The sequence below is a fragment of the Chelon labrosus genome (genome assembly GCF_963514085.1).
Source record: "Chelon labrosus genome assembly, chromosome: 3".
NCBI classification, from domain to species: Eukaryota; Metazoa; Chordata; class Actinopteri; order Mugiliformes; family Mugilidae; genus Chelon; species Chelon labrosus.
The window spans coordinates 29,707,576-29,721,888 of NC_140339.1; the positions used below are offsets into that span (position 1 = coordinate 29,707,576).

The 14,313-nt window shown below is 41.0% G+C and overlaps 1 protein-coding gene across 1 annotated transcript in view; it reads left to right on the plus strand.

Moving 5' to 3' along the window:
- Positions 1-14,313, plus strand: part of znf536 (zinc finger protein 536) — an 84,886-nt gene that overhangs the window by 37,261 nt on the left and 33,312 nt on the right. Inside the window, exon 4 of the mRNA XM_084540891.1 lies at positions 6,727-8,511. Coding sequence (XP_084397017.1) covers positions 6,727-8,511 — 1,785 coding nt within the window. The remainder of the gene's footprint in view (positions 1-6,726; positions 8,512-14,313) is intronic.

Sequence of the window (14,313 nt, forward strand, 5' to 3'; positions counted from 1 at the left end):
GGGATATGCGTGAGATGGTGTGCCTAATAGATTTAGCTTTATTTTTCCGTCAAGCGGCCTAACCCGCTGTTCTCTCTGCTCAGACCTCTCACCAAACGTGGCTCAGGCAGTTCTGTGATAACCCATCCCCAGGTTATTGCTGGAAGGTTAAGTCTGCAGTCAGAGTAATGATGTGGACTGTGGACAGTAGCCAGGGCTCTAACCCTCTGCAAGGTACAAACGCCCCAATGAGTATCCAGGTTAAAGTCACAATTACACTATGCAGAGGACACCTTTCAACAAGGACACCTGGTTTTTATTGGAGAGCCTTGTGTGTAAAGTTTTTAAGGTGATTCCCCACCTCTCAGTTCATCTCAAATGGAGTCGGAGTTTCCAGACTGGGAACAGTGAACTGTGATATTTGGGCACCTTGCCATCTAAGTGGTACAACGCACATACTTATGCTACTGCTAGGGTTTTATTGATGAAGTGGATAGCTGCTTGGTTAATAAACAACAGTGTTAATGCTGGACAATTCTGAGTAACCCTGGATCATTTATCTTTCCACCTTGCTACATAAAGAACACAACCCATTCTGTGAGGACACTGAACATTGGCAGCGGATGTAAATCTTGAGGTGCTGCATCATCCAGTATGGATGTAATACCAAGAGACGTTACAGTTTATAAACTCTCATAAAATAGTAAAAAGGTGATGCGTCCAGTTTTCGTTTGCTTTGTCAGCAAGTTTTCAATTGCTTTGTCAGTGTCACAAACTGAGTTTGAAGAAGCAAACAGTATATCATAGAGAAAATCTATAAAACTCCTGTTTGGGAAACTGGAATAGTGGACAAAGATTCATGCTTTTTGACTCATCTGATCAATTAAACATCTAAATACTAATGAACAGCTGCATGGCTTTCACGTGGTTGTAGATGCAACTGAACATTTGCGGGAGGGAAAGGAACCAAGTGACCAATATGTATCTGGCCATAATTACATTATGAGCCATTAAGGGTCATTTAAAATTCTTACTTATGGGTTACCAGGATCACATAGATGGATTAGGAGTACAGCAAAATATTTGTAATTCATAGCAAATTATATAAATTGCGATTTAGTTTTTGTGTCATATGAATTCATGCAATTTTAACTGTATCGCCTAATTTGAGAAAAACACATAAAATTCATCATCATTTTCCTAAGTGTTTTTTGTCAGTTTACCCACCGCAATCATGTGACCACAAACACAGATTCATTTTTGAGTGAAAGCTCACAGTCCCTTCAAGCTTGGAGTTATTCTCCTTCTCTGTCTCACCGGCTTTGTTTGCTTCCTTCTGCCGGCACTTAAAAGTCAGACTAAAACCTGTGTTGGTTTCCTTAACAAAAGACACATACCTCAGACATGGAATGCAAGTAGAACAAAATCCTCAAACTGAAGCACCATAGCACATCTGGTGTATACTCACCAAATTAGATTCCCTAGGTTAAATAGCACATCCGGGTCACACCTCGGCCACCCCCAGCTGTACTGTAGTAGCTGGTGGTTTTTGGGGGCATCTGTTATCTGGTGGTGAGTTATGTCTGCTTTGAGTTCTGTAGTAAGTGTACCCATGAGGGCTATATTTTACTGTGGAGGAAGTGGAGACCTCAACCCAGGCCTGGTGTTAACTCATTTAGAAAAGCACACTAGTGGGTTGGTCTAATTTCACACAGCACATTTGTTCTTTCATATCTCAAAAAATACGGTATAAAGTTAAAAGGCTGAAGAGGAAAAGTGAGAAAGATTAGTAGGTATGTTGTCTTTTAGAATGGAATGTATCTTTGGATATGGGCCTATCTCAACACAGCGTTAACATAGTCTTCCACACGTGGCGAGAAAACGAGCCTGATGCATCCCCAACATGTGGCCTTTAAATCATCCCTATAACCTAATCATGGCATCTCCACTGTGACATCCTGATTACATCCACAAGATGACTTTTACAGCGGCTAAAGATCCTCTCTCTGCTCTGGTGACAATGCAGAGAAATTCACAGATGACAGCCAAGCTCTCCTTCATCCTAATGTAATGTGAGTGACACAATGGAGTTGCTTACCAAGCCGGTCGAGGCGGCATTGTGCAACGCAACACAGAGATTAATGAGCGACTAACGCCAGCTTGAAAGGAATGAAGTGAATTTAAATTTCTCAAAAAGTTAAAGAGCTAATGTTACAGTATTAATTTCCTCTTGAACAGTGAGTGGGAAAATATCCATTAGCAAAATTAACCACAGTTTTCTAGGTAGCTAACATTGTGCGGCAGTGGCACTACAGTGTGGGGCCAGAGCTAATGAACACACTGCAGAGGGTGATATTTCATTATACAAATTAATGCTCACATTTTAATGGGAAAGTCACATAATGAATCTAGGCTTCAGTGACAGCAATTAGAGGCCCAGATTGTCCCCTTCTGGACAAGGCACTATTTAGCAGTAAGCAGCTGTGTGTAAAAAATAAAAAGGTCCTCGCTCTTGACAATAGCCACACATAACTTCAGGCAGGGCCGCATAACCAATAAGAGTCCCTGCTCACCTTTAAATGAAGAGAGAGGGAGACAAAGACGTGGAGAAATAGAAGGAAGAGAGGCAGGACGTGCCCATGTCACTTAACCTTAACCTAACCTTGTAATCAGGATGAATCAAGAGGGACCTGTGATCTCCCTCTCCATTTTTCTCACTCCTTCGGGCCCTGTTTCTTCCCTTTCCTTCTATCTTTCCATATCTCTCTGCTAATACATTTTTTTTAAACTCCATTTCTCATCCTCTGCTATAGAGTGTCTTTCATACAGCAACAATGCTATATTTAATGTACACTGTTGCCCATAAAGTTGGAATAATTTTGTTTTCAGACACGTTCTTCTTTTTATTCCTATTTATATAAATCACATTGTCACAAGTATTTCATGAGAAGAGGTCAAAAATATGTTTTTCCAACTTTATGGGCGACTGTGTGTTTGCCATTTGGTGCAGATCTAATATCCAAAGTTCCTTTGTGCGTATACAGCTTACATATATACACAGTATATGAATTAAGTATTAATAAGCAAGTGTTGTACATTGTATGTAACACAGAGCTCTATCATTGTTGAAAAATAAATATTAAAAACACATTAGTAAGATACACTGCTGCACTGGATGACAGTCGCTGTAATGTATTTTGATTAAATCTGAGATACACCATCTTGAAGCTGGAAGTACTTATACCCAGTTGTTTATTAGCTAAAACAATGCCTTCAACAAATGTACTATTTACTGCTTTGAATAACACTTGGGGAAAAAAAACAAAATAAAAAAAACTACGGTACAAAGACAGGAAATAACTGTGTCCTTTTTTAAAATGATATATTTGGAAATTATGAACAAATAGACTGCTGTAGGCTTGTGTTTATATGCGGGGGTCAGTTATCCTTGGATTTCCGTGGATTGATCTGTTAACCCCAGCAGCACTGGAGGCATTCTCTAATCTACCTTCAACTGAATCACTTAAAACAGCTTCTCCTGTTATTCAGTCTCACATCAACAACATCTCAGCCAGTGTTTTTTTTTTTTTTTTTTAGTCCTTTTTTTTTTTTCCGTCCTTCTGGCCAAATGGAAATTCATCTTCCAGTATGTCATATCTATTAAGCCATTTTAATTGCCCCTCTGTACAGGTTCGGGGTATTTATCTTTACTTGTTTCTATGGTGCTGTCATAATTCACACAAAGCCAGACGAAATCCCTACATGCAGCATGAAGTGCAAACATACTGTGGAGAAGCAGATCTCAGTACAGCAGTCCAGAGAAGGCTGATTTATAGCCACAAAGGTGCCACTTAAATGTTTATGTGCTCCAGTTTTTCAAGTCCTCGCTAAGAAGGCCAGATAGGTGAATTTGTTATCCATCTTTCTTTCACCTTTGTCGGGGTCAAAATGTCAAAAGGAGTTGGGAAAAAAAAGTGAAGACAGAGAACAGCAAAAAGTTCACCATTCTATTTTTAACTCCACATAGCAATTTCCTGGTTTTGTGGCGGCAGTGATCTGTCATGTGGCTGGGAGGTTGTGCTGTTTGCGCTGATATCAATTAAAAGTGGATTAACGGGTACATAATGACCTTTAGCAGTAAATTGTGTGTAATGTTGCAAGGCAGGATACAGTATATTCCCCAGATGTCACACCAGGCCCCTGACGTATGATGGAGCAGATGTCTTAGCCAGTCCAAATGGCCCTCTAAGACACAAACACACACACACACTCATATACACACAGGCTCAGGCTGACACGCATGCATAAACATGTGTTCACACACATTCCAAATGGTGAACACACACGTACATAAACACAAGGAGACTCCGAAATGCACGTGTCGTCTGTCTCACTTGCTCCAGATATTTAAATGCTTAATTTTAATGGAAAACTGGTATAAACTGATCACTCACTGACAGCGTTTGTATTTGCTTTCAGTGCACTCTGTAAACATCAAGGGACTGTGTCAAACATACAATTGTCTGCGCTTTTTATTCTAATTTTAGATATGTAGATGGTACATTAATCTTTATTTTCCCCCGTGAACATTAACAACATCTTATAAGGAAAGAGAAGACAGAGGATGAAAAAAAAAATCTGATCAGTCTAATTTCTGTCTAATTTGGCTCCTAGAATATCATTTTGTCCAGTTAGACGAATTGAGAATGATCATTTGCATCAGGGACGTTTCCTTATTAAATCAGCACTGAGCCTCTGTTCGGCAGCTCACAGGAGAAGCACTTATTGGGTTAAAAGCTCATCTCGTATGGTTTATTTTAAATATACTCTATGCTTCAAAGCCACTCTGGTGTAAGAGAAAAGATATCAAATCACTGTCTTTCTGTGTATAGTCAGGGTTATCTGTATCTCTGCGTGCTCTCTTTCTCTCCCCTGCTTCTCTCTTACTCTTTCTCTCTGCTCTCTTCAGCATTTCCACCTTCAATTTTCTTTTGTATAGCCTCCTATTCTTTTCTCTCCTGTATCAATATTCTATTGAGTTGGTGTTTGTGGCCCTTTATTTGAGAACTCTGCAGTAGGTCTGCAGATCGCAAAGTCTTTTTCTGGAATGGTGCCCTCTAAATAATGATAAATTACTTGAGCAGTATGCCATTTGCTAATTATATCCATGATTTACTACACAGCCCGACTTAAATCATTCAAACCAGCCTTGCGTAACAATGCCTTTTTTCCTTTATAAAATGGTTTCCATGTGTATAATCTAAACATTTTATTGGCATACTGTATATATAGAAAGTGCATACAAAACACTACAATCATCCGATCCCCTTTTATTTCTTTTTCCACCAATCCGCCTCTTTTTTTCACACAGTCGTTGTTATCCTTCTAAGCAAAATTCCACTCTGGGAACTTTTTATATGTATATATTTATAAAAAAAAATAAAAAAATCAAGCTTAGCGTTTTTCTCTCTCTCTGTTCATTGTTTAATGAATCCAAATCTGGCTCAGACTCCAAGCCTATTATAATTGCTAGCAGGATGTGTTCTATTTCAACATCAGTATCATTCCAATGGAAGATCCACTTCTGGCAGAATAATGCTGGTGTTATACTATTATCAAGAATATTCATGAATATGGATGTGCAGCATAAATAAATATATGTAAATGTTACACAACAGATTTACCCTCTCTTTCACCATGATATAAATCACTTTGATCTGTGTATCCTGTACTGAATCATATTGTTCTTTATCACAGAGCTTCACTGCAACAAACATGTGGTTCACACATTTCGCCTGCATATTTCTTTTCCCATTTTCTTATTCTTGCATTGTGGTCTAACATCCATATTTTATTCTCAGTTCATTGCAGTGTAGCAGTGGTCGGGGTGATACTGCGCTGTGGCTGATTTATGCTTCTCAAGATAAACTGCAAATAGGGAATGTCCGAGAAATTGCACTCTCATCGCTAAGGCACAGGCCTGACAGAAAACAAGGCCAGAACAGAGGCATGATGACCCCACTGCATGCACACACACACATTCTTGTAGCGATACACAGAAACATGCACCGGGACCTAGCTGCACCCTCAGCCCCATGCAAGCACAGATAACATCGAGACAGTTGTGTTGTCAGTTGAAAATATTATCTCTTGTAGTGGACTGAAAGCACCATATGGTGAAATGTTTTTATGGTGTTGATATGAGTGATGGCTCACTTGGCGGAGCTGGATCGACCCATATTCAGATGCCTACTCCACACCCCCACTCCGGTCCCAGTACACACACATGCAAGCATCAAGTGGAGCTGAGCCGATGACTGGGAAAAGAAAAAAAAAAAAAAAAAGATGGAATTGTCGGGGTTGAATGAAAAATCTTGTTCATTATTACTTTGTGTTGTAATACTTATTTTTCTTCCTAAATTTCTTCTTACCCTATTTTACTTCTTTTTAAACTTTCTTCTCTCAATCTTTTTTTCAGAAATTAATATTTGCCTGCATTTTGATGCCAACTAAAAGTGAGGCATGCAAAATATAATCTTTTTACAGTAGTTAATGAAATCCTATCATTTTTGTGAGTTCACTTGACCTAATTTTCTTTGTTCAGGGAGGTTACATGACCCTAGGGTCCACATTCCCTGCTCCAATAAATAGATTTTGATACCAAGTCAATGTAATAAGCAGGTTAATTGTTCACTGTTTTCACTCTCTTCCCCTTTCTGTTTCTTTGTCTCTTTCTTGGTTTCCCAGGAGAGAAACCCTACCGGTGCCCTCATTGCGACTATGCCGGCACCCAGTCTGCCAGTCTAAAGTACCACCTGGAGCGTCACCATCGCGAACGTCAAAATGGCTCTACTTCATCGGGGCCATCTTCTGGCCACACCCCTTCTTCTGACCATAAAGACGATCATGGGAAGACAGGAGGTGGCATCTTTGCCCGGCCAGATGTCCTCCGTAATGTCTTCAAGGGCATGCCTCCCAACCTAGATTTCAGGGCAGGTCCATTGCTGCCACATCAGTGGGCGTCAGCTGGCATGATGTCTTCTCATGACAGAGATCGTGAGCGTGAGCGTGGAGACCGCCGCTTTGACTCCTCAGCAGAGAACATGAAGACAGCTGATGGCCCATCCTCCATGGTACCAACAGTGACTGAAAGTGCCGCCAGCTTCTCCGACCTGAGCAGGGCTTACCAAAGCATGATGGGAAATGGAGTCCATTTTCAAGGTTCTCTCCAGGCTTTCATGGACAATTTTGTCCTCAGCTCCATGAAGAAAGATATTAAGGACAACCAGAATTCAGTCCAACTCCAGCCCCAGCGCTACCATGATAATGGCGAGCCAAAAGCCAAGCGAGCAATCTCAGACGACCAGGACAGAGAGGATAAGGCTGAAGCCAAACAGAAGTCAGAGCCTGGGAAACCTGGTTCCCAGTATGAACCACTTGATCTGTCTGTGTCAGTCCGGCCTGAGTCTGCTTCTGGATCTCTCCCTGGCTCATCAGTCACCATTCACGATAATGTGGCATGGCATGGCTGCCTCTTCTGCTCCTTCTCAACTGCCTCATTGGAGCTCATGGCTCTTCACCTCCAGGCCAACCATTTGGGTAAGGCCCAGCTTCAGCGGTCTGATACAGGCAAGGAGCTTCATCGAGAGGGTTCTCCTACCACCTCCACCATTCTCTCCTCCAACAACAAGACGTCTGGTGTGGCCCTTGACAGAGATGGAGATAGAGATGCAGATAAAAGCCAGGGAGGCTGGAACAACCACATGGACCAGCCATACAACCCCTTCCAGAGTGACTTCTACAGAAGATTTGGTGGCTTGTATGATGGATCCCCAAGGACCAATCAGAGCCTTCAAGGGTATATAGCCCAAGCAGATCAGGGCCTCGACCTACCTAACCCTTTGGCTTTTGGAGGAGCATCTTCTGCTGGTGATGACCAGATTGGTGAGAGAGGCTCCAATGGAGATACTGAAGATGACCGCGTTGGATCAGATGAGGAGGTTGTAAAGACGAGGGTGCACAGTGCCAGTGAGACTCCCTCAACCACCCCCAAGAGACAGCAACAACAGAATCACTCAGATGAAGAGGAAGATGAGGGAGGAGCTGCTGAAGAAGAGGAGGACAGAGATGAAGATGGACAAATGGACATGGAGAGAGAGGAAGAAGAAAGTCCAGCTTCAGACCACCTCCACACCCATCCCAAACAGCTCCAAGATGAGTCCTCCCTACCTTCAAGGAGTGGAGCTGGTTTAGCGACATCTTCCTCCACCATGACACCACTTTCTCTGGTTCCACAACACCAGAACCAAACTTTGCCCTTAGAGAAGCAGTGGCAGCAGGGCCTGGGTCTCTTGTCTCCCGGAGGTCCTTCAGGACTGTTAAAGGCTGAGCAGCAGACCCACCTAGAGCAGCAAATGAACATGCTGTCTGTCCTCAGAGCCTACAGCAATGACAACCTCCCTGCATTCAACGGCCTGGTAGGTGGAGCAGGAGGAGCACCCCCAGGGGGCATGAAGAGGTCAGATGCACCTGGTGAGTGTGTTTAACTCCTACCGGCACCACACATATTCACCGACAGCTACAGGAGCAGAAAACCACGCACATAAAAACGCAAACTGAAACCCAAATTACATTTTTCCACCACTGCATACACATAAACACTAAACCTTCAAGACAAACACATATACATTTTTCGCCTGACACCCACAAAGGAATCTCAGACACTCACTAAATGCCTCAAGATTGGCTCTGAAGTGATTTCAGCCTTATTTCAAGCAAGTTTAGAAGCTATCAGCCTGGCGACTAGCAACAGATTAATCTTTATTACACGTTTATATTACTGGGAGTGCAGTGTCTCCCTCCCGCTCCACAGCATGGGGGGAATAACCCTGGATGAGTCAGAGCAGGACCTCAGCTCCCTGTGCCATCTCCTCCACATGTCTCTTAACTATCTTAGCTCTCATAAAGCCAGCTCCCAAAAGCCCATTACTTTATAAGACTCGTCGATCTATGACCCTGTGAAAAATGAACTGTCAACTTTCATGATTCTGCTAAGGTTATAGCCGCTCCTTGAGACCGAAGAAGGAAGTCTTTTTTTCTCTCTCTCTCTCGCTTTTACAATGCGCTTTGGCTGTTTAGGGGTGGTTGCAAGTTGCTTAGTGTCTCTATAGGAAGAAAGTAAAACCCAGTGTTGGTATTGAGCTTCAAAATGCTGACTTCGGCACACCACAAAAACAGGAAATCTAGAAAAAATACAAATGACTTAGCTCCGGTGAAGTTAGCTGATCATTCAGACTGAAAACTGAGCGTATATAATTCAAATAATCTTAAAAACAGTAAATAACAAAAGAATGGGGCATTTTACATATGATATGTGGAGCTTACCTTTACTCTAAATGGCTTAATGATATAAAAGCATACTGTATATGTATATATCATGAGACAGAGAAATGCATTTTTACCTTTTTGTTCAAATGCCCTACATGTGAATTGTTTAGCGCAAAAGCTTGTAAAAGCACGCTATGCAATGTGGGCAGTTCCCTTTGGAACTAGGAATGCTTGACCTTTATAGATAAGGCTTTCTCTGTTGAACAAAGGCCTTTCTTACATGTCCTAGTCTAAGTCAGGCATTCATTGTAATTAAAAAAAAAAAAAAAGTTATTATGTATCCAACTTCCTGGCACAGCTCAAGGATGGCACTGAAGATAGCATGGAAAAATATAATAGATTATAGGAAACATGAGTAAAATTGAGACATATTGTGGCATGCTTGAATGTGAGTGAATTGTTCTGCTAAGTGTGACATTACTTTAGGTGTTTTTTCCTGCCAACCTCCATTCCCACCCCACTAAACAATTATCCGTGTTTACTGTAACAATGATATATGTAACAGATAGTAACAGCACGTAATCCTATATCACAAGCAAAGCTTTTACAGATTCTCAAAAGCTTAGTGTATTCATGTCTGTGTAGTAAAACGCCAGCTGAACTGAACTACGATCCAGAGTGATATTTTGAAAGGAAGACGCTAGAGTGGTGTGAGGTGTCATTTACCACATGCTGGAAGCTCAGACTTCTTCACACAGTCCGGAGACATGCAAGAAATTGAAAGTGATCCTGTTGGCTGCTCACGAGTAAGAATGTGAGTGTGTTTGTTTGTCAGTGTTAATTCTGTGATGGACCACATGATGAAACCCCTATGCAAATTTGTATTAATAAGGGCAACTAGAATTACAGAATGTGAAGTGATGGTGACTGCTATTACAGTGTGCATTATTTATAATATAACTATTGTGACAACTACCTTATTGTTAATGTAACTACAAAAACAACAGTTACTATTAACTCTCATATTGTTACATACAGTATATTGTTATAGTTAGTAAAATTACAAAGTTGAATCATTTTTGTAATTATGCTCAGTCTACTATATTGTTCTGACTAGTACAATTACCAGCACTGCTCAGTCATTGGTCTCTGCACTGTCGTGAAGTACATCCATAACTAAAACAGCATGAAATGGAAATAATATCTAAAATTATATATATTTTTTTAAAATGTAAATTTGTACCACTTTTGCTGATACTAATTTCAATGCAGTACTACCACTACTGTGGCTGCTTCTGCCAGTTCTGCTTTACTTCATGTGCTACAGATGTGTGATTAGATGAGAAATAATAGGCGCACTTCTTTCATAGTAAAATGCACGATTACGGCCCTTTTTTTATGTGTCCACTTGTAAACCCCTTGTGCTGGGGGTCACTCGCAGCTTGAAGAGCAAGAGCCGCACATTCCACTGATATTTGGTGGGTGGAAAAGGTGGGGGTGGCAAAGACGTCCGTAAAACTCAATTCAGACCTGGCAAAATGTGATTATCTGGAGTGGGTTTGCATTAGGTTTGTATGCAAATACAGCATAAATCATTAATATCGAAATTCTCCCCTGAATCTGCGGGAGCTGTTGTAGGGCACGCATTGCACGTCTGGAGTGGCCGTCTCTTCATTAGTATGCCCGGAGGACGGGAAAAGGGGTACAATGCACATGAATCTACTTGCACTCTGACACATAGATACGCACACATAAGGATTTCCACACACATTTTCACATGTCAGTAGTATTAAAATCCACACCTCCCTAAACTGGCCCTGGAATTAGATTTATCAATAAATGTCATTAACAGCAGCAGTGGCCCTGAGGTCTCTGTAATCAGACAAGGTATCTGGTTACTGAGGTACAGTACACTGTGTAAAGATTGATATGAACCCACACCATTTGCTGTACTGTAGATGTGCTTAACACAATCAATACTTGGCTGCAGTGGAGACCTATCTATAGCCATGCATTATCAAACATGAAGTATTGCATTATTCAAACAGTGCTGTACATGCCATGACTGCTTGCGAACAGCTCCTCACATCGTATTACTTACATTACCTCAACCCCCTTGTTCATTTAATATATTAAATGTGGACTAGGACTTTAGGTTGAGATTGACAAGCTGGAGAGGAAGCGTTGATAGAAGTGTAGGACTGGGATGAGAGTGTTGAGGATTTCAGAGAAGAAAATGGCAGAGCTCATCGCTGAGCACCTCTTACAATTTGAGAAGTAGGCTACAAAAACAGAGAGTTAGTGGATAGGCAAGGGAAAGAGGAGAGGAAAATGCTGTATATCTCAATTAGACCCATCACTCCCAATTTACAAGTACGCTCACATTGTGTTCTATATTTCTCTCACCAATGCCGTGAGAAACTCAATTTTTACATACACATACTGATTTTATTATTATTTTTATAATTATTATGATCAATATTAATCTTAACTACATAGCATAATGCAGCCTATGCTGAGGCAAAGAAGGGACAACTGCCATGCAGATTTCATGCTGTACTAATAAATCATCTAATAGCCTTTCCCCACTTTTGAGAACAAGAAGCAAGGAATGTTTTAATATTGGAGCCTTTGTGCCAAAAATGGAATGCCATTTAAAATAGAAATATTAAGTCAAGAAAGATTTCATTGAACTTTTTCTCCATGTCATTTTGCTGTGAGGTCACTGCTCTTTAGTCCTGCAGTTGTAGGACACATGCTATTGTTTTGTTTGTGTGTGCAAGTGTGTTTGAGTGTGGTGCACAAGGAGAAGGCCATTTCATTTTCATCTTAAATGTAACAATGGTTGTGTCTGTAGTTCCTTACCTCTGTCAGAGGGAGTTCACACCACCCTACCTGGGAGGGACTGTTGAGGTTATATTAGAACAACGTGCACAGGCCATCTATACATGTGCATATTCAAGTGTTGGAAAGCAAACAGAGAAACGCATCCACTCAGAGGAAAGTTGAGGCTATTATGATAAAAAGGCTAATACGGTATGTGTGTCTCCCTTACTGTGTGTGTGTGTGCGTGTGTATGTAACAGGTTCTGTACAGCACTGATGGTAATTAAAAACATATGGTGGGATTGGTGGACTCGCTGTGAAGCGCAGATGTAGTGGATCACAGTTGGCATTACTGGTGTAATTTTTATTTTCTCTGCTTTAAGTAGAAGAAAGGTAGGCAACAGCAAATACTTCACACGCACACACACATGCTTTTTCTAATGAACACAGATACAGTAGTCAAAATTGTTTGTGTGCACAGAAAAATCACTCAGATAATGACACGCATGGACCTGTGTTTACTGAACTGATAAAAGTGAGGATTTGCACTTAACCAACATCTAAGGAGATTGTAGAAACTACTAAAATTCCATCGTCCTCGAGGAAGAAATGTGTTACAATGTGAAGGGAACTCAAGGGATTGGGACTGAACAGCTGTGTAGCCTTAAGAAAACCACTAATCAGTGAGGCTAACCAGAAAAAAAGGCTTCAATTTGCTAGGGAGCATAAAGATTGGACTCTGGAGCAATGGAAGAAGGTCACGTGGTCTGATGAGTCCAGATTTACCCTGTTCCAGAGTGATGGGGGCATCAGGGTAAGAAGAGAGGCAGATGACGTGATGCACCCATCATGCCTAGTGCCTACTGTACAAGCCTGTGGGGGCAGTGCTATGATCTGGGGTTGCTGCAGTTGGTCAGGTCTAGGTTCAGCAACATTATGTGCCCAAAGAATGAGGTCAGCTGACTACCTGAATATACTGAATGGTCAGGTTATTCCATCAATGGGTTTTTTCTTCCCTGATGGCACGGACATATTCCAAGATGACAATGCCAGGATTCAAAATGTGAAAGAGTGGTTCAGGGAGCATGAGACATCATTTTCACACATGGACTGGCCACCACAGAGTCCAGACCTTAACCCCATTGAGAAGCTCTGGGATGTGCTGGAGAAGGCTTTGGTCAGACTCTCCCATCATCCATACAAGATCTTGGTGAAAAATTAATGCAACACTGGATGGAAATGAATCTGGTGACATTGCAGAAGCTTAAAGAAACAATGCCACGGTGAATGCGTGCTGCAATCAAAAAACTAAAGGCGGTCCAATGAAATATTAGAGTGTGTGACCTTTTTTTTGGTGGGGACTTTTTTTATTTTTTTGGCCGGGCAGTGTATATTAATAATTTTATATTGTTTCCATTTCAGCCAATTTTCTCCTGACCCTCATTTTTTATAACCCTTAATTAAATTAGTCATTTTTATTTGTCCCTAACGTATTTTCAGTTCGTCTGTCTGATGTAAGCCCTTTCTCTCTTTTTCACTTTCTTTCAAATACACAGAAAACACTTAGTCCAGAAATGTAAATCTTGGTTGTTGTGGATGGGGTTTACGATCATCTAAAATGTGGAAACATAAAAGCTATATATAGACATGTTTATAGTTGTCGTTGTCATCATTCATCTAGACAGTAAACTCTAATGTAATGCTTGAAAATCTCTTTACTTTCTGAATAAGGTACACGCACACTGTTAAAACTTATGTTGTTGTATTGTTTCTTGTTCTTTCCCACATTCAGTGCAGATGGGGATCCAGTAGAGTACGACACATAAATAGCTTACGGGAAACACTGCACCTTATTGCTCTACAGTTTGCATGCAGTTCAGCATCTGAAAACCCGTAGTTGCAGACTGGCAAATCTTTGCTCCTTCAGAATTTGACTTCAGTAATGCTGTAATCTTCAACTGGTAAGAGTATCGGTGATGCTTCATGCAATCAGGAAGCATTATAAATTAGTTAGGCATCATCTGTACTTACTAAATGTAATTACCGAGATCTAAAAACACTGCAACTTATGCCACTTACTTTATGTGGCTGTAAAATGGAATGCAAAAAAATGTGAGTAAATTTCCCTTGCACAGCGAAACTGCATGTAAGCAACCTGTAGCAAATAAGCTAGGCCCAAAGT